The sequence below is a fragment of the Gymnoscopelus braueri genome (genome assembly GCF_963280865.1).
Source record: "Gymnoscopelus braueri genome assembly, chromosome: 22".
Classification (NCBI taxonomy): domain Eukaryota; kingdom Metazoa; phylum Chordata; class Actinopteri; order Myctophiformes; family Myctophidae; genus Gymnoscopelus; species Gymnoscopelus braueri.
In genome coordinates this window covers 30,266,486-30,286,384 of record NC_137624.1, presented here as the reverse complement: position 1 = coordinate 30,286,384, position 19,899 = coordinate 30,266,486, and the positions used below count along the sequence as shown (strand labels likewise).

Genomic DNA, 19,899 nt, shown 5'->3' with positions numbered 1-19,899 from the left:
ATTATGTGCACGGATGAAATCTGTGATTACATTTTTGTGCCAAAGATTTACGATGTTATTTTGTGTGTCAAACTGTTAAAGCAACTGACTGCTATGAATGTTTCATGTTTCAGGTGGGGCGCTGATTCACAGATCAAAATTGATTTGAATAGTTTATGCCACAGCACCTAATTCCCATTTGTTTCCCCAACCTTTTCTTTTTTTTCCCTCTTTGTCCTACTTCAGGAGATTGTCAACTTCAATTGTCGTAAGCTAGTGGCCACCATGCCTCTGTTTGCCAACGCGGATCCAAACTTTGTGACAGGCATGCTTAGCAAGCTGAAGTTTGAGGTCTTTCAACCCAATGATTACATCATCCGTGAAGGCACAGTGGGCAAGAAGATGTATTTCATACAACATGGCGTTGCAAGTGTCATCACTAAGTTCAACAAGGAGATGAAGCTAACAGATGGGTCCTACTTTGGAGGTGAGAAAAAACAATATTTCTGGTTATATTAAAAAAAATCACACCCTGTGTGAAGTGGGCGGTGTCTTGCTAGCTAATCACAATACTGAATGGAGTCAACCAATCATGTACAAAAGATAAATACATTTATTGAAACACTCTTTATGATGGACGAAACCATAACTTGGTTTTTTTCAAGTTATGTTTTCTTATATAGGGCTATGCACATGTGTCATGTGACACTGGCCAATCACAGTCCTGAATAGACTGTGATTGGCCAATCACAGCGCAGGATAATTGTACAAATTTCCTGGGCCCAGATCACAGCGCAGGAAAATGTACATTTTTCCAAATCTCACTTATAGGGGCGGTTTCACCGCCCAAAAATACTGAACTATACGAGATCAGGTCAAATAGCTTTTGTATTCAGATGAATTTTATACATTTAGAAGTGCACACATTTCCACACGTTACATCACATACATTCATTCTCCCAAATAGAAACACAACATTTACAGGTATTCACACATGCACACACCCACACATTTAACCTCCCACCCTCCACACACACACACACACACACACACACACACACACACACACACACACACACACACACACACACACACACACACACACACACACACACACTGCACATGCAGTGATAGATGCTTGAGCCTAGCCTAGGGTTATGCATTGGAAGCTATTTGAAGTTAGGTTATTGTAGATGTTGATCCTCATTAAACAGTGTTGGATAGTGGTTTGGCATCCGCTGTTACATAAGTCCCTCATCTGGCTGGTGGAATGGGCCAACGCAGGGATCAGGCATCCCTTAGGACACAGAGGTTGCTGCCTGCCTCTCTCTCCCCCCCCCCCTCTGTCTCTCACCTTGACGAAGGTGACGAAAACGAAGTAAAAACGAAATAAAAACTAAGCTATGACGACTAAAACTAAGACTAAATATATTGACAATTTCGTAAACAAATAAAAACTAGACTAAAATATTAGTGAGGGACTAGTGGAGAAGAGATCCAGTAGACTAAAAGAACTAAAAGACAATTCATTTTATGTTTGGTTGAGCTCAGGTGTTGCGCTCTGAAAATAGATCTACAAACAGATCTACAAGCTCACAACGCGTCGCGCTGCGACGCGTTGTGAGCTTGTAAATCGGCTATTTTCAGCAAGTGTAAAATCAGCCATTACGAAGCCATCAAGGCACCGCCAAAATAAATTTTAGTCGACTAAATCAACTGTAGATTTAGTCTTCTATAATCTTATGATATTTAGTCGACTAAAACTAGACAAAAACTAAAGCATTTCAGATGACTAAAATATGACTAAAACTACGGTAAATGGAATTTGATTCAAAAGACTAGACTGAAACTGAATAAAAATGTGCTGTCAAAATCAACACTATCTATCACTCAACCTCACTCTCTTGCCCCCTTCTCTCTCTTTCTCGGACGGACACACACACACACACACACACACACACACACACACACACACACACACACACACACACACACACACACACACATCCTGTAGTCTGCACTACTAGAGGTTCCTTTTACGTGATTTACCGAGTAATTTCACTCTCCGCTGCTCTCTTTGTTTATCGTCCTCTGACTTTGTCTTTTTCTCTCTATATAATTCATCATATACAGTATATTCCTATCCCCCTCCTCCTCCTCCTGTAGCACATTACATATCAATTATTCAAACATCACATTTTAATGTAGGTGGTTCATTTAGACAAAACTGTGTCTTTGCACGAGCAAATCAAAGTTTCCCAGTTTAGAGGATTGTGCGAATTTTATCTCAGCGCCACTATAAAAGGGGACTACAGATCTAAGAATACCACCACTTTGTTTTATTTTCCTCATCAGTCTTCATACCTTACAAACAGTAAGGAATGCCGAAAGCAATGAATCAAAAATAAATGATTAATGTTGCTTTAATGTTGTTCCTTTTCATCCAGGGGGGCTTTTGTCACGAAAACAGGAAGCTTTATATATACTGTAGTTCAGCAGAACGTGTTGGCTTTCATCTACTGGTGTAAATTGGGGGCGCAGCACATAATAATTATGCAAAGCAGTGATGGATCTTCTGGTATACTGTACAACACAGAGTTGAATTTGGCACAAAGGATGAAGCATCGTGGCACAGAACAAGTGGACTGTAAAAAACCCAAACATAAATGTCAGAAACAAACCGTTAGCCATTAAGCCCCTGACAAATTAAACTTGTAATGCCAACAGTAGCAGGACATCAATCACACTCTTTGAGACCAACAGAAGGAAAGAGACACAGCAAAGGCGTGTAGCTGACTGTGGTTTCCTGTTAGGGGAGTCGATTAATAATGACAACTATAACTACATTTAATGGCGGCGGTCAATAGTCCTTAACAATCTGATGAGTCCTTGTCACCTCTAAGTTAAAAGGGGAGCTAGCGGTGGATATGTTCGTTATGTTTGATTTACAGTACCGGTACTAATCATCCTGTAAGGATTTTGAGAATGAGAATCTTAAAGCTGTTATAAAACCATTAACATGTAAGCTTCTCTCATAATAACTGTAATTCATATTTAATTCACACTTTTAGTTTTGAATACATTTTGGTGATTATTGTTTCTTATTATGTTTTATCTCCGCCAGGGCAAAAACAAGGGGGGATTATGTTTTTGACCAGTTCTTTTGTCTGTTCGGAGCTAATCTCACAAACCACTGAACCAATCAGTTCCAACGTTCTTGTACATGTTGCCAGTAGGCCAAGGAAGTAACTCCATGCATTTGGGCCAATCTTCACCTAATTGGGTACACATGATCTTGGGAGTCATGTGACAAACATGCAACAGCTTTTCACAGCGTGGCTCTGTAGGAGGCAAGCCATCTTTAACCCATTAAGACCTGAGTCCGATTCTACAAATGTCTTCTAAATCCTAATAGTTTTCTGAAACACTTATGTTGCTATAATATCAGTGGTTCTCAAACTTTTTCAAGTCAAGGACCACCCAAAATGATATGTAGCAGCGGGCCCCCATCTCAAAATATTTAGTTCCATGGACCCCCCAGAAGCAAAGATTTTAGTTACAAATGTTCGCTTTAAAGAATATATTAAAAAAAAAGATTTCATGATTTTTGATCAGCCAAAATGTGTGTGTGTGTGTGTGTGTGTGTGTGTGTGTGTGTGTGTGTGTGTGTGTGTGTGTGTGTGTGTGTGTGTGTGTGTGTGTGTGTGTGTGTGTGTGTGTGTGTGTGTGTGTGTGTGTGTGTGTGTGTGTGTGTGTGTGTGTGTGTGTTTGTTTAACAAAAATGTTATAGTGGAAGTCAGGCAGTGGGAACAAACGGAAACCTTACCCAAGAATGGAGCCTGGCCTTCCACATTTTTGCAGTATTTCCAACAAAACTATACTATAGTAGTATACAGTATATTATAATAGTCATAATTATCCAAATGTCACGACTGTCAAAGTTATAATGCTGTACCCGCATGCTAATAGCCATACTAACCTATAACCACGGAAACTGACCCTGGGCAACAGCATACATAAATCATATGAGTGATGAGAAAAAGGGGGGGAAAAAGTTAATTCACCAGATTTTTGGATTATCCTATCTGAGCTTTCATCTGAATATGTCGAAGGTTACATCACAAATCTGAACTGATGTGATCTGTTGTGTTCGGTAAATAGGCAAGCATCTGTCTGTCTCAAGGAAGAGAGACTAGATTAAGAGTGAATTCCTTGAATTTCCTGATTTTAATTGCACTGTACTCGGAGAGTGGTGATGAGAGAAAGCAAAACATCAAAGGTCAGCTACAGTACTGTAGTCCCACGTAGCCAGAAGATCACAGATCGCCGCCTCCTGATACAGTACATCTGGTGACATCTACATTCAATGTCAAGCTGGATGAAAACAATAAAGAAATAACTGCATTGCAGAACCAATGCAAAGACTTTAGGGTGGCCCTTCAAGTTGGGACGGTATCAGGATTGGTTTTCAAAGCAGCGGGTGTAGGCTTACTTAGTGCTGGGCAGTGGTGTAAAGTAACTAAGTACATTTACTCAAGAACTGTAAAATTTTTAGGTACTTTTACTTTACTGGAGTATTTCCAATTGTCTATACTTTTACCTCTACTCCATTACATCACGGAGGCAAATATTGTACTTTTACTCCACTACAATTATTTGAAAACTTTAGTTACTAGTTACTTTGCAGATATAAATGATTACATTATAAAACATGCATTAACCACTCTAGCCCTATTTTATACCTCGGCTATTTGAAAATAGTTATCTACAAGCTCACAACGCGTCGCAACGCGTCGCAACGCGTCGCAACGTGTTGTGAGCTTGTAGATCTGCTATTTTCAAACATTTTTGTACTTTTACTTTTGGTACTTTAAGTACATTTTGGTACTTTAAGTACATTTTGATACCAATACTTTTGTACTTTTACTCAAGTAAATTTTGAATTCCCTACTTTTACTTGTAACAGAGTACTTCTACATTTCAGTGCTGATACTTTTACAAGTAAAACATTTGAGTACTTTTTCCACCACTGGTGCTGGGGACATTGAATTTAGATATCCCCATACTTCTATCAGTAGGCGGAGATCTCTAATCATCTGGCAATGCGAGACTAAAGGATAGGCGACTATGAATGAGTCTATGCACTATAAAGGACCACGTGAGGGAAAATGCTTGAATTAAAAATCAAACAAAGCATTGGTTTTCCCATTTTGTTAATTTATCTGCTGCTTTCCAAGGCATAAACGTTACAGTACTCATTTGGCTGTGTTCTGCTGGTTCTCAGCCACCTGCTCTTGCCTTCTGTCCAGCTGGTACTTTTCCCATATGCATGAGTACAGCATTAGGAGATGGGCTCTGACTGGGGAGCAGCTGGCTGTGTGTCAGACACCTCACTCTTTTCTATCTCTCTGGTGAATCACATATTCAATTCAACCATCAGGCCACTACGACCAAACTGTGGCTAGAATGAGAAAGAGGGGTAGAGGAGAAGCAAATGAAGGGTGCAGCAGAGATAAGACATGGGGGAGAGAGAGAGAGAATATTGAACAACCACCCATAGTCACAACTTCACAAGTGGCCATTAGCAAATTAGCAGGAGATCTATAAGGGCAGTACACGCATGATGCATGATTACCAAACCAGTTGTCCACAAAATAACTACTGCTTGTGATGTAGGGAAGGAGTGTGTGTTTTGGTTAGTGTGATAACCTGTTCCATACACACCATGGCTTATCAACTTGGACGGCTGTGCTTGTTGTCACTCATGGTGGCCATTGACAGCGCTCGCCAAACGAGCCTCGAGGCCCCACCGTCGGATGCTCCTGGCTTGTTTTCGAGCCAAAAAAAAAAAGGTCATGCATTTGTTGTAAATGGACGTCGAGTGAACCAAAATGGGTGCTTTCCAATACAACTGGACTCGCTTACACACGGACAGTACAGCAAAAAGTATTGTCAACAGAAACAGTGGTCATCTAAACCTAGTCAGTGGTTCTCAAAAGAAATTATAGCCGCGGAACTCCATTTGAAAAGATTTGTCAAAAGGTTTTGAAAATAGCACATCTACTGTACAATCTCACAATGCATTGTGACATGGCGGTAGGTCGTTGTGAGCCAAAACAATTAAATAGGGGGAAGTGTTTAAACTGTTCCTCGTTTTGCTGGGGACCCCCTGGATCGCCCTCCAGGACACCTGGGGGATCCCAGACCCCACTTTGAGATCCAGTAATCGCTCCTGGGCCTTGGTCAATGGCATTGCAATATGTACACGACACCTCTGCAGGGAAGTCTGTCTCTGGGCCCGGGAGAGGATGATGCTATACCACAATGACAGACGGTGCATGAAAATCCCTATTGGGTTTGTATTATACTGCATGTCATTTAGGACTTCCCCTCTCAGCCATGGGGGAGACAGAGGGTCGGTTACCATGGGAGTACATGACACACAAGTGATAACAAATTAACCACAGTACCCCTGGGGTCAGCAGTGTGACATGCTTTGTGACAAGGTAATGGACATGTGTCAGCATACATGTGACCTGGCCTCCCTCTAAGGGTGCGTGCACACGCACACAAACAAACAAATATACACCTTGAACCTGGCTAGTTGGACAGCCATTCTAATTTGTATACAGAGTCGGACTGATAACGAGGATTTGAGCCCATTAATAATTGACTAATAAAGGGCCCTATGCCTCAATTTACCAAATTAGAGAAATGGCTTATTAAATAAACAGTAGATTAAACATTTATTTTAAGTTGTTCTGTCTCGCACTGTATTTGTCCCTCCTTGTGTGCCATGCTCTAAAAAGTCTAAAGGAATATTGATAGATTAGTTTATTATGTTTAGCTGACACATACAGTACAGTAGCTTCAGTGTACAGTACATGGAATCAATAATTAGGTCCTAATGGAATCCTTGTAACACTGAAATGATTAGGCGATGGTCATTTTAACCCTTAACAAACTGCTAAATGTACTGCATGGCTCAGTGATACTCTATAATTAATGATTCATCAATTTGTAAATATCCAATACCCGGGGATGTGTGCACTGTGCATTATGTGCAGACATGAGACTCGGGACTGCCACTGAAACTACAGAACCCATAGCCAGTGGCAAAAATGGTAATAATAGCTAAGCTTAAAGCTTCATTCAATTTCAGTTTGCTGTACTAACCAACTGAGGGGGGAAAAGCATGAGAACGTGTAGCTCGGCCCTTGCTGGGACTGCTGCTTGCTATGCGTGTAAATCAAAGTCCTTTATAACTTTGCACTGTTGAGTGCACTGCTGGTGTTCTCTCTCTCTGGTGTTGTGTTGTGTGTGGAGCCCCAAGCCCGGGTCCAGCAAGCGACTCTACAGACAGAGGAGAGCACAAGTAGACAATAGGCTATGTCCATGATTGTTGTTCTCTTTTCCAGAAGGTAGCATAAACATTTCCTCTTCCGGGGTCAGTTTCTCATAGCTTCATTTGATTGGCTCAGCAGCAGATTTTACCCAGAAACACAAGGTGTCATGGGTTTCCTGTTCAACTCAACTACTGCTGAGCCAATCAAATTCAAGGCAAGCAACTTTTAAAACGGGTTACAGTTATAAAAAAGAGCAATATAGAACTGAATCATCAAGGTTTATTAATGACGATGTGCTTGCATAAAGTGAATTCTCACTGTACCGTAGCCTACTGTACTGTATGTTGAACGTCCAAATTGCACAAAAGTTGGTTTCCCCTGGAACATTCAGTAACTTTGTAAATGTCATGGCCAGACTTGACAGACAGTATACCCATATGACCAGTCAATTCCCTGTCCTGCAGAGTGTGATGGGAACACTTTCTTCTTTTCTGTCTTCTTATCTCTCTCTCTCTCTGCAGAGGAGCTTTTTCCATCAGAACATCACTAACACCGCATTCACACCCAGAGAGTTCTTTTCTCACAACTTGCAATGCAAAAGCCATGCAGTTTTTTTTTGTCCCTCAGAGGAAATCAGGCACAAACTTGAATGATAATCCATGTCTTCATTCATTTACTGAAAATAGCCAAAATGAGAACAGACAAAATTACACCTGCTCTACCATATAGTGCAGTCTGTTTTTATGACAGAATGTTCTGTGTATGTGCATTCACACAGTAAGTGGTTCCGATATGGATGGTTGAAAGAGCCCATGAACATAATAGAACATATCAGATTACATTATGCCATGACATTTTTATTATCAATCTGCGCGTACTGTAAAACTATAGTCCTAGCGGGCAGAAACCGATGGGTGAAATGACCTTTTTCTATTATAATTGACATACTCGGTGCCAGTGGTTGCGTGCATGAATGAGTACATTATTTCTTCAGTAAGCCCTAGCTGTTCATACACGTACAGCAGCTAATGTTCTACTTAAAGCACACCTTTTTCTTTCTATACTCTACAGAAGGGGTGCCCAATAGGTAGATCGAGATCTACCAGTAGATCACAAAGGCTGCGCAGGTAGACCGTGTGCCATACCCCCCAAAAAAACAACAACAAAACACACACAATTATTTACAGCCCCTCAGGTACATTTTTTAAGTATTTCCAGCAATGGGATTATTATTTTCTGGTTGTTCTATATCGTTGAGCTGGTCGTTTTAAAAGTAGTTCTCAAGTCAAAAAAGTGAGGGCACCCTGATGAGGTAATTAAGCTTCCATTGTACATCCTGCCACAGTGGTTCACACACCATCTGGTAGCACAGGGCTGTGCCAGGACGCCAATACACGTCCATAAGTTAACTACTTAATCATCTATTCCCTGTGCTATGAAAACAAGATTATGTAATGGCTGAGGTCACCTTGGTTGACAAATGTTCTATATCGGTTGCTATAGAGCAAACCAGGACTGGTCTCATCACTGGTCTCATCACCTCAGTCTGTACACTGTTAGAAAGACACTAGTGAAGCGTTGCCGTTGACAATTGGAGACCTCTGCCTACTGATATGTATGCATGCGAAAATGAAAATGGCGGCTGGCAAATCCATGCCTACTGCTTTGAAAGCCAATCACATCACTGTCCCAATATGAAAGACCACCCTAAAGTCAATGGATTCGATCTGCAATGAGCTTTCTTTTAAAAACACTCTAATTGTTTCTACCCAGTTTTAGCAATGAGTGCTGTTTGATTGTCACCGTTCAGTGAAGTGTTTAGAGACTGATGACAAATTGTGACTACAAATTGTGCAATAATTCAGAACCATAGATAAATTGATGCTTCCTATTTCACATCTATGACATCCTCTCAGTCTTAACGCACATGGTGATGCTGTGACAGAAAGGAATTGGTTTTATATGAAGTCAGTCACTTAAAAAAAAAAAACACTATTAATCTTCCTATTTCTCTCAATCTTCTCTTAGAGTATTGCTCATAATGTCCTTGGCCATCTCATTAACTAACATCTGGGAACCAAACCGATCTAAGACATTGTTTTGGAAAGTCAGACTTGTTCTTGTTCTCTGTACAAGACAGTACAAGACATTGGCAGAAATATGATACTACTCTGCCAATATTATTAATATCAACCGAATGTTGGTGGGCTTATTCATCTCTACAGGTTTCAGTGGCAACTGTGCGTTCCGCTGATGCATGATGTGAAGCTAACCACATTACAGTGTAATTAGTTTAATTACACATAACCTCTCGGCAGGATGATGAATTGACTTTGTACAGAAGCAGTGACAGCAATGCTGAGGGGCTTGTCATTTTATTTATGTCAAACTAAATTAACGTATGTATATGGAATTCTGTTTGCATGTTATATATCTATCTCCCTGCTCTTAATGGTTAATGATGGTTGTCTAAATTGTGCTTAGCAGGGAGAAAAATTTAGCCAAGATAAAATATTACATCCTCACTTGTATTCTCATTCTATAATATTGGTTCAATCTATTCGGTCTATAATACTGGTTCAATCTATTCGTGAGTTATCTGACTAACTGTGATCATTTCTTGTGTCTTTAACCTCTGCTATGTTCTGTCTGTCTCTCCTGACCCTCTCTGCCCCCCATCGCATCTCTTCATGTTCATCTCAAACTCCTTAACCCCTCCTCTCTATTTCTTTCTCTCTCATTCTCACCTCCCCCCCCCGTCCCCCCCTCTTTCTCCAACTTCCATCCTCCTGAACAGAGATCTGCCTGCTGACAAAAGGCCGGCGGACAGCCAGCGTGCGGGCCGACACCTACTGCCGTCTCTTCTCCCTCTCCGTTGACCACTTCAACGAGGTGCTGGAGGAGTACCCCATGATGCGACGGGCCTTCGAGACCGTCGCCATCGACAGACTGGACCGCATCGGTAAGACCTGCGCGCTACATCGAATTCCTTCGTCCGATTGGTTGGATCTTTTGCCTGTCATCGTGCCTCGTCTTGTCTCCATCAGTGTTTGCCTCCTTTCTTTTTTCACCCCAGCACCGTGTCTGCCATCTTGTGCTGCATGATATGTAATGCTCTACCCATTTCATCTAATTTTCTCCTCCTTATTTGTCTAAAGTAATCTTTTTTTTAACGACTCCTTTGTAACAAGCACTGATCATTGGAAAGTGGCAAAGTAGCATTTTGTGGATGGATTAACTGGAAGGCAGTGCATGTCGCTGTCCGGGAGGGAGTCAGGTTGTCCCCTCATTGGTTTGGTGTTGTTGACCCCCTACTGGAATCCCAGCGAGCGGACGGAAGCTAACCTCACATGCATGTGCCTCCGCCCCTCCTTCCACTCATCCGCACACCTGGGTATGAGCAGCACCCCAACCAACCCCCCCCAACTCAACCACAGATTAAACCTCCAAAACGGGGGGCCGTGAGCTGGGCAAGGTGACATCACCGGTCCCGCCTCATTAGCAGGCTTCACACAGCATTGGACACAGCTGTGTCTCCCGTACGGTCCTTTAAAAAAAAAAATCCTTCCCTTTTTTTTCCTCAATGTGTGATAGAGGAAATTGTTTTTGTGGAACTTGGCCATGATTGATTGTGCTTTAATTCGTTTGGTTGGGTTAAACACATTTACTACTGTTAAAAAAAGGGGCACATGTATGTATACAACCAGGGCAATGATTAGTCGGATACTCACTCGTCTGTCGTAGCCTACATTTTGGCAATTTTGTTGTAAACTTTAGATTTATAGATCTATAATGTTGCATGCTTTATTATACATTTTCAGCCTATTTACTGTACATATCTCTGTAACGTTCTGTTTAATAATTTGGGCTGAAATAATGGACTTTGTAGCACCTGAAAAGGACAATCGGAACATTGAATGCAAAATATGGCAGATTCTGCTAAGCTGCATTTGAAGATCACATTCATGCATAAATAGGACTAGTGAATTTTAAGTGAGTGTATAATGAAGTCGGGTAGCTCTTAAGCTTTCAAAAAATATACTGTATGTATTCAGTCTTATCTAGACTCATGGGCAGAGTCTTATTTAGCAAATGGGGTTTATTTTTGATCATGTCATAGCATCTTGCTGCACAATTTGCATAAACTTTTTAATTCTCTAAAGTGGAAATTTCAAAAGCATGCCCCTAAAAAGGTTTGCCTCATTCTTCTCAACTTAAAAGAGGCAAATTCAAAGATTAATTACTCTCATAACATGTGAAAAGTTTGATTGATTCATATAATTAGTTCTTAGTTCTCATCCTTTGCTTTCTAATATATTTAGAACACGGTTAACCACTTAAGCCCCATACTTCAGTACAATGAATAGCAAAAATAGCAGATGTACTATAGATCACAACGGTGATGCGTTGTGAGCTTGTAGATCTGCTATTTTTGCTGTTTTAGAAAATGTTGAATTTTGTTTTCACCGACATTATAATGACACCCCCTAAATAGGGATGCCAGGTTCAAACGGGTTAAACGGGTGTATATCATTTTATGTTTAAGTTAAAGCAATAGGACACTTCGGTAGAGATTTGGGCTGTGTACTGTAGTTTCCTTAGCATTATGCAACTCCAAAGGTGGGCGAGATATCAAAAATAGTTTCTTCATTGACTAGAAATTGATAATTCAAAATATGCTCCTCACTGACTTACTTACAGTGCAACCGGGAAACAGCTCTTTCAGCACATAAAAAAAAACCCGGTTCTGCATTTCTTTATTTTTTACCTATAAAAAATGACAACTTTCTGTTGATTTTACAATTTGAAGATCCAGACATGGAGCTGCAGTTTCTTCCTAATAAACATTGCTAAATCAACAGGAACAAATAAATGCAGAACAGGGTTTTGTGATGTTATTTATTGGTAGAATCAGCTTTGTTTGTGTTCATTAATGGAATCTAAAATTTTGACTTTGAGAGCTATTTTAGATATCTTGCCCACCTTTGGAGTTACATCATGGCAAGGTAATTACACAACCCAAACCTTTACCAAAGTGTCCTATTGCTTTAAATTCTATGACGATATTGTCTCAAAGCAGTGATTAAGCCTGCAGCCTGTATTTTCTGTTAGTTTCACCATGTTATGGGTTTGTTTCTGTTATTTTTGCCTTAATCAGGCATGTTGATCAGCATCAATTTTGGTCATGATAAGACCATTTAAATTCTCCAGAGATCTGGTACTGTAATGTATGTCTCACTGTTGAGAAGAAGATTTTTGTGTAAATTAGTATATGGAATCTTTAGGGTAGACAACTGTACAATCTTTCTAAATTGTGCCCTTCAAAACATATGCCCTTTGACCGAAGCGGTATTAATCTACATTTGCCCTTTTCATGTAGGAACTAGGTATGTTGGCTTTTTACGTGCCAACAATGTCATTCAACACTGACACATAAGAGCGGCCCTTTGAATAACACTTCCCCTTAATCCAGAAGTGTTTATTGGGGCTAATCTTAAAGGGGGTTTTGTCTCATACAAGGGAAAATACAATGTCATGATCCGTGCTGGTTGTATCGTTTATTGATATGAACTGCATTTGGTTAAGTGCTTGTCTCGTTCCAAAAAAAAAGAAAGAAGTGACATGCATTGACGCCGATAATATGTTGCACATTTGACGTTTTCTATCTATCTAAAAATTATTTGACCAGGAGTCCGTCTTGAGACGAGCTCATCTCGTTTTCAAGAATGCCCTGGCCGACGAGTAGGCATCAGGTAAACACTTCATTCCAATTATATTCGCACAAGGGAAAAAATGACCTAGAGGCATGCTAAAATGAAAGCACTTTCAAATTCATTTATCCAAGAGCTTGGCCTACAAGGTTATATGAACAGCTGAATTCCTCCCTCAGTGATACATAAATCAACTTACCTACTGTACACTAGCATTGATGGATTAATGAACATATATCAATTTAAACAGGAAGTGAAAAGTAAGATAAGCAATCAAGGAAACGAGTATCTGATTCAATATTACATGCCATAATGACTTTGAATGACTTTGAATAACTAAAGAGTATAGATTATTGTAGATTATAAGAACATACATATTTGTCCTCTGTCGATATCTATTTTATTTTAACTGTGTTCACAAGTTAAACCATGTGTTTTGATTAAGTGTCCAGGTCTTTACAAATGCAATACCATACTTGTTTTCTGTTTCATGCAAGAAATACCATTTCATTTTCCAGTTTTTCACGTTTTCATCTGTACAAAAAGAGTATGTTATGAATTGTGTTACGTGTGATTTGACTACTGTGTTGGATTTACAAGAGGAAAACACAAAAATGTATTTAAAAAAAGAAGTAGTCTCTCATTAAGAGAGTCACAACAGAAGCAAGCTCTAAGCTGCTTTATTTTTAGAGATTGCACTGACGTCACGTCGACCACCTGGTGAGGTGCGAGTGTTGCCTGTGCACCCGCCATTACACAGAAAACACTGTATCCATTCATTATCACAGTCAAGACTCATCTGCATACTGTATACACATGCATGCATACACACCTATGCACCTCTGTATGCGCACACTTAAAGGCAGTGGTGTAAAGTAACTAAGTACATTTACTCAAGTACTCATTTTGAGGTACTTTTACTTTACCGGAGTAATTCCAATTGTCTATACTTTTACTTCTACTCCACTACATCTCTGAGGCAAATATTGTACTTTTTACTCCAGTACAATTATTTGAAAACTTAAGTCACTAGTTACTTTGCAGATATAAATTATTACATTATAAAACATACGTTAACCACTTAAGCCCTATTTTATACCTATTTTCAAAAATGTTGTACTTTTACTTTTGGTACTTTAAGTACATTTTGATATCAATATTTTTTTTACTTTTACTCAAGTAAATTTTGAATTCCAGACTTTTACTTGTAACAGAGTACTTCTACATTGCAGTATCGATACTTTTACTTAAGTAAAACATTTGAGTACTTTTCCCACCACTGCTTAAAGGCACGTGCGCAGTGTGTGCCATGAGCAGCAGGAATGCACTGGGCAGTTTTCTATGAAGCCCATGTTTTTAATGCATTGTAAAGATACTTAGAATGCTTTATGATGTGCTTATAACATTGTATAATTGTAGTTATAAGCATTCATAAATATTCATAATGCTCTGTATAACAATCATAACACGTAAAGCATTTTATAATGAACTTATATGGTCAATAATACTTCTCAATTGCTGGACACTCAAGATATGTTTTTCTAGGATCATAGTGGATTATAATTGTAGTACTTAAGTAAAGTAATGCATTGTTGGAGGTGGTGTAGGCAGAAATGTTTCGTGTTGGTCTTTCATTTTACCTAAATTACCCAATGACCAATTATAGTGGCATTATAACAGGGATTTTATGCATTATAAAAGTATTATAATGTATTACAAGTTACAACCATGTAAGAAATTATAATAGAATTGTAATACACCATGATCCTGGTCAAAAATAAAAGTCTGTGAGTGTCCAGCAATTGAACTATTAGGATCCTTGACTTTATGGGTCATTATAACGTTATGATTATTGTTGTAAAGCGGTATGAGTATGGTGAGTGCCCGTGCCGAGCAGCCGATAGCCTTGAGTGTTGACAAGCACGCCGTCCAAGGTGCGTACTGATGGTGTGTTTTATCAGTTATAATTTTAATCGAAATTGCACACACACACACACACACACACACACACACACACACACACACACACACACACACACACACACACACACACACACACACACACACACACAGGTTCTAACCGCAACCTACCCGATTCGTATCGGTTAATCTTTACAGCCCTTATATATACACTATGGATATATAGTACTATATCATAATAGTAATAATAATTTGAAACGTATTCAGCTTAGCTTAGCTTGAGGCGCAAGCTCGCACACATTTGCAAACACGCTAGCACATACACCACAAATTATTTCAATTTTTATTATGTCAAAACTCATTTAATTTGAACTGTGTATTTGGTCATTATTTCAAGGTTTTTCCTACCATTATGCTAATTTTCTTTCCTTTAAATTTGTGCTCATATAAAATAAAATTAGATACAATTTCACATACTGAACAATATATTAATAGAGCATTTGAATTGTATTGAAGTTTTAGTTTTCATGGAGATATATAGCTGCTTGATATTTGTTGCAAATCTGTGCCAATCTGACTTTATTCCACTAGGGACAATTTTATTGAAATAGTTACTTTAACTAGGTTGTATCAGTGAATTGATCAAATTAAAGACTACGGAATTACTTGGTAGCTTAATTGAATCCTTATGTTAATTGTAGTATTTAATTGTAGTTGCTAATTAACTTGCCAGCTTGTCCCAATGTATTCAGATATTGTAGCTGCACCACTGAAATTGTAGATCTTTCTTTTTTATTCTGTAAAACATAAAAAAGACACTTGTCTTAGTCAATTTGCTTTGGAAGCATCGATGCCACTTCAAGTCTTTTTGCAAATGTTTGTAAAAAATAACATGAATATGTCCTTCCCATCAACAGAATTTAACCCTGTCACCTTTAAAAATGCCATCACTGAATACTTGTTGTAAGTTAATAATAGTCGCTCTGGTGTTAGAATTAGTTATTAGTCACCCAAGCCTGTGGTAGTTGATGATACTATACCCACAGACTGACCTCAAACGAAGACCTGGATTTCCTGGGACGGTGACAGATTTTGTAGGAATACAGTATTTCGGGGGGGGAAAGTCCCAGTGTGGTTTTATAATCTCAATACCATTGCAGTTTGTTAGGAAGCTTGCATTGAGTTTGTGATGGATTTATTGTTATTATGAGCCAGACGATGACTCTGTTACCACCTAGGCAACAATAAAATAAAATTGTGCTTCAACTGGGAGAGTTTGTTCTAAAAGTCTGCTGTTGCAGTCGACTGCGTAAATACCCTTGAAAGGAAAAAGCAGTTGCTGTCAGGTAGAAACCTCATATCTCCATATTTAAACTTTTTATGTTTTTTGTAAATTAATGCCCAACTTCATCATACAAGAGCGTTGCACAAAAGTAGTGAAAATAGCAGAACTATACACAAGCTCACAACACGCATTGCAAATGCAACACATTGTGAGCTTGTACTGTAGATCAGCTATTTTCACTATTTTAAAATGTTTTTAATATAATAAAAAAGGGACGGTTTTGGACATACAAGGTTTTCACCTGACATCAACGTGACATTATTAACAGTACAGCATCCTAGGTTCTCAAGGCTTAGTGATTAATGGTCCGTGGCCGGAGCCTTCAGCACACTAAAACCCCACTCTGTCATCCTTACAACAGAGAAGATTGCTGTTCCACATGAAAAGGTCAACATCCAAAAATAAATATCCTCCATAAATAAACTTCAGACACCTCTCAATCAATTAAGAGGTCACAGCAGAATAGAGATAATGGACCTTTATAATGCGAGCGAGATATAGGTTCTAATAATGGCATGGCTTCTATGTGGATTTCGGGCATCATGTGGCCGGTCTATGACATCAGTCATCTCTATATTTGGGCAAAGTTTCAGCCCTAACCAATCCTCATTGCTTTTACAGTATAAAAGTTCTAAAAAGTTAAATATTTAAAGAAGTATAAAACTTTCAAAAATCTTCAGGAAGTTACTTCCTTGACCTACCGGCAGCGTGCACAAGAAATTATCCCCAGACAGATAGACAACATAACAATATCACATTTAATCCATAGAATTTAACTTAGTTTGGCACATAAAACCGCAAAAGTGGTAAATGTATAACAATAATTTTATTGTCACTGGCTTATAATAGGCTAGGAGAGGTTTCATTCTGGCATAAACAGAAGATTTCGTAAAATTAGTGTGTTCTTCTGGTTACCTGTGCTTCCCATACCAAAACAGGTCAATATTTTATCATAATTTATACAAATAGATGATGACCTGCAGTGAATTTTGAATTAAAAAAGATTGTGATTATCTATATTGCTACTTTTCCATCTTGATGTCGTATGATGTTCAGGTGACTAGCAGTCCAATAAGTTGTTTACAGAATAGTATTACTAATAATCTGTGTCTAATAATGGTATGGTATGATAGAAATAGTCTTTTAGTTTGGTTTGTGTTTTTGTGATGTGTTTATGAATAGTGCTTACTGTAAGTATCCCTGTGACGTGTCTTAGGTGAACTGTCCTATAGTTAAAATAATCTGTATTCTGTCCTTGAACATGTCAAATCATTTTTGTGGTTGTTATTTAATATACATATATACAGTGCACTCACACCCATACACACATACACACACACAAACCAATATATAGTTTTTATACTGTATATTATCCCTTGTCTCGTCATAGTTACATTACATCGATACCTGGCCGATCTGTGCTCTCATGTCACACCATCAGTGATGTGTGTTAACAAACCTCTCACTCTTCTCAGATGTCATACTTGTTATCATCATAATCACTGTCATTCAATGTTCTTTATATTGTCTATCACCACCCTTGCTTGGCTTAAAGATGCAATTTTCAGAATTGCAAAAGCACTCAAATCAATGTGAGAATCTTTGTTATGAATTGAGAGGCACTGGGGGAATGACACTCCTCTGTGAAAATGCACAGGGCACAAACTACCTGAAATGCATTTAAATTCATTCTAGGCCAGAGAGACATAAACATTGCATGCTGAAATGCAAAAGCTTTGTAGGGACACTAGCTAATTATGATAAGTATATAGCTTGCAGATAGTATAGGTTGGTAGAAACTGTATTCAAAGTTCAAAGTACATAACTGTGCACCGTAGAGAACACCTTCATAAAACTGCATCTTTAATGATGCTCTCCTGTATGATTTGTGCGCCACAGCCATGTACTTACTTCTGTCGATTTCACCTCAACAGGGAAGAAGAACTCGCTGCTGCTGCAGAAGTTTCAGAAGGACTTGAACGCCGGCGTGTTCAACACCCAGGAGAACGAGATCTTGAAGCAGATCATTCGTCAGGACAGGGAGATGGTGATGATGGTAGACCGCAAGCAGTCAGTCACCGGGATGTCAGTCACCGGGATGAACTCAACACCGATGTCTGGAAACTCCATCATTAACTCACCAGCCCAGCCGCCCTTCTCGAGTTCCATAGGCAACAACCAATTCCAACAGTCCTCTGTACCATTGACCTACAGTGCTTCGGCTATCGCCAACGCCTCCACCAACCGCATCCTGCCAGCCGCCGCCGCGGCTGCCGCGCAGGTACTCTACCCTGCCCCGAGCGTTTCCCACGGCAACCTCAATTCGTCCGCGACCAACCCCCAGACCCCGCTCCAACAGCAGGGGGCCATCATGTCCCCCTGCTCTTTCACGGCCGCCATGTGCAGCCCAACAGTGCAGACCCCTCTGGCTGGCCGGAGCTTCCAGTACGGCTCGCGCACCGGCTCCCAGCTGTCGCTCATCCAGCAGCCCATGCCCCAGCAGCCCATCCCCCCCACGCAGCAGCAACAGCTGCAGCAGACGCCTCCCGCTGTGTCGTCTTCGGCCGCATCTTCGGCAGCACAGCAGCAACAACAACAGCAGCAGCAGCAACAGTCACCTCAGCAGCAGCAGGTCCCCTCACCTCAGAGGGGAGACATCCACAAGAGCACACAGGCCCTCCAGTCGGGGAGCTTGAGTCGAGACGTGCGACACTTGTCAGCCTCCCAACCGTCCTTGCCACATGACACGTCCCTAGGGCCCAGAGTGCATCCGGCCTCGGGAGACTCTCTGGCCTCCATCGCGCCGCCCGTGGCGGCAGCGGCCACCGCGATCCAAGGAATAGGGGGTCTGCAAACCGGTATCCGCACCACAGTGCCCCAGCGGGTCAACTTATTCCGCCAGATGTCGTCGGGAGCTTTGCCCCCGGTGCGTTCGGCGGCGGCGGCGGCGGCAGCAGCAGCCGCTGCGGCGGCGGCGTCAACCACATCCCAGCACAGGGAATCCCCTGGATCTAGGAGAGATTCAGTCTTGAGCAGTACAGAGACCGAACAAGACAAAATGCGCTTTGCATCAAATTTATGATCTCATATTTTCTTCTTTTCTTTTTTTTACTTATGTGTTTCGATTACTTTTTAAAAACGGAGATTCAACAAAAGAGAAATATGAGGAACTTCAGTATTTTTTGTTTCTCTCCAGTTTTATTCTGAAAAGATAACCTCATAGATTTCCTGTACAGACAGCCCTTGTATTATATTTTAGACACATTGTCTCCCTAAACTTAAGAATGTATATTAAACAAATAAATATATAAATAAATATATATATATATGTGTAAATCCAACTAGAATATTTGGCAATGGCTATTTAAGAGCTCTAGTATAAACATGAGTCTTCCTTTCTGAAAAATATAAAGAAACATATACAATGTATGAAGGATTTTTGTTTCTTGTTCTTTTTTTTAGTTTGTTTGTTTGTTTGTTTCCTTTTTTGTTTTGTAACTGGAATGCATTGTGGATCCTGACAATGACTATTTTCTGTGTTGTTTTTTTTTATCAACGAGGAAGAGGAAGGAATATCTTCTCCTATTCAGCAGCTTTA

General features: G+C 39.9%; 1 protein-coding gene across 1 annotated transcript in view; it reads left to right on the top strand.

The window, feature by feature from the left end:
* hcn1 (hyperpolarization activated cyclic nucleotide-gated potassium channel 1) overlaps window positions 1–19,383 on the top strand; it is a gene marked incomplete at both ends in the record, with an annotated part of 102,251 nt that extends 82,868 nt beyond the window's left edge. Inside the window, 3 exons of the mRNA XM_080419897.1 lie at window positions 226–466; window positions 10,123–10,287; window positions 18,236–19,383. Of these exons, the coding sequence (XP_080276023.1) occupies window positions 226–466; window positions 10,123–10,287; window positions 18,236–19,383 (1,554 nt within the window). The remainder of the gene's footprint in view (window positions 1–225; window positions 467–10,122; window positions 10,288–18,235) is intronic.
* Window positions 19,384–19,899: the final 516 nt, after the last annotated feature.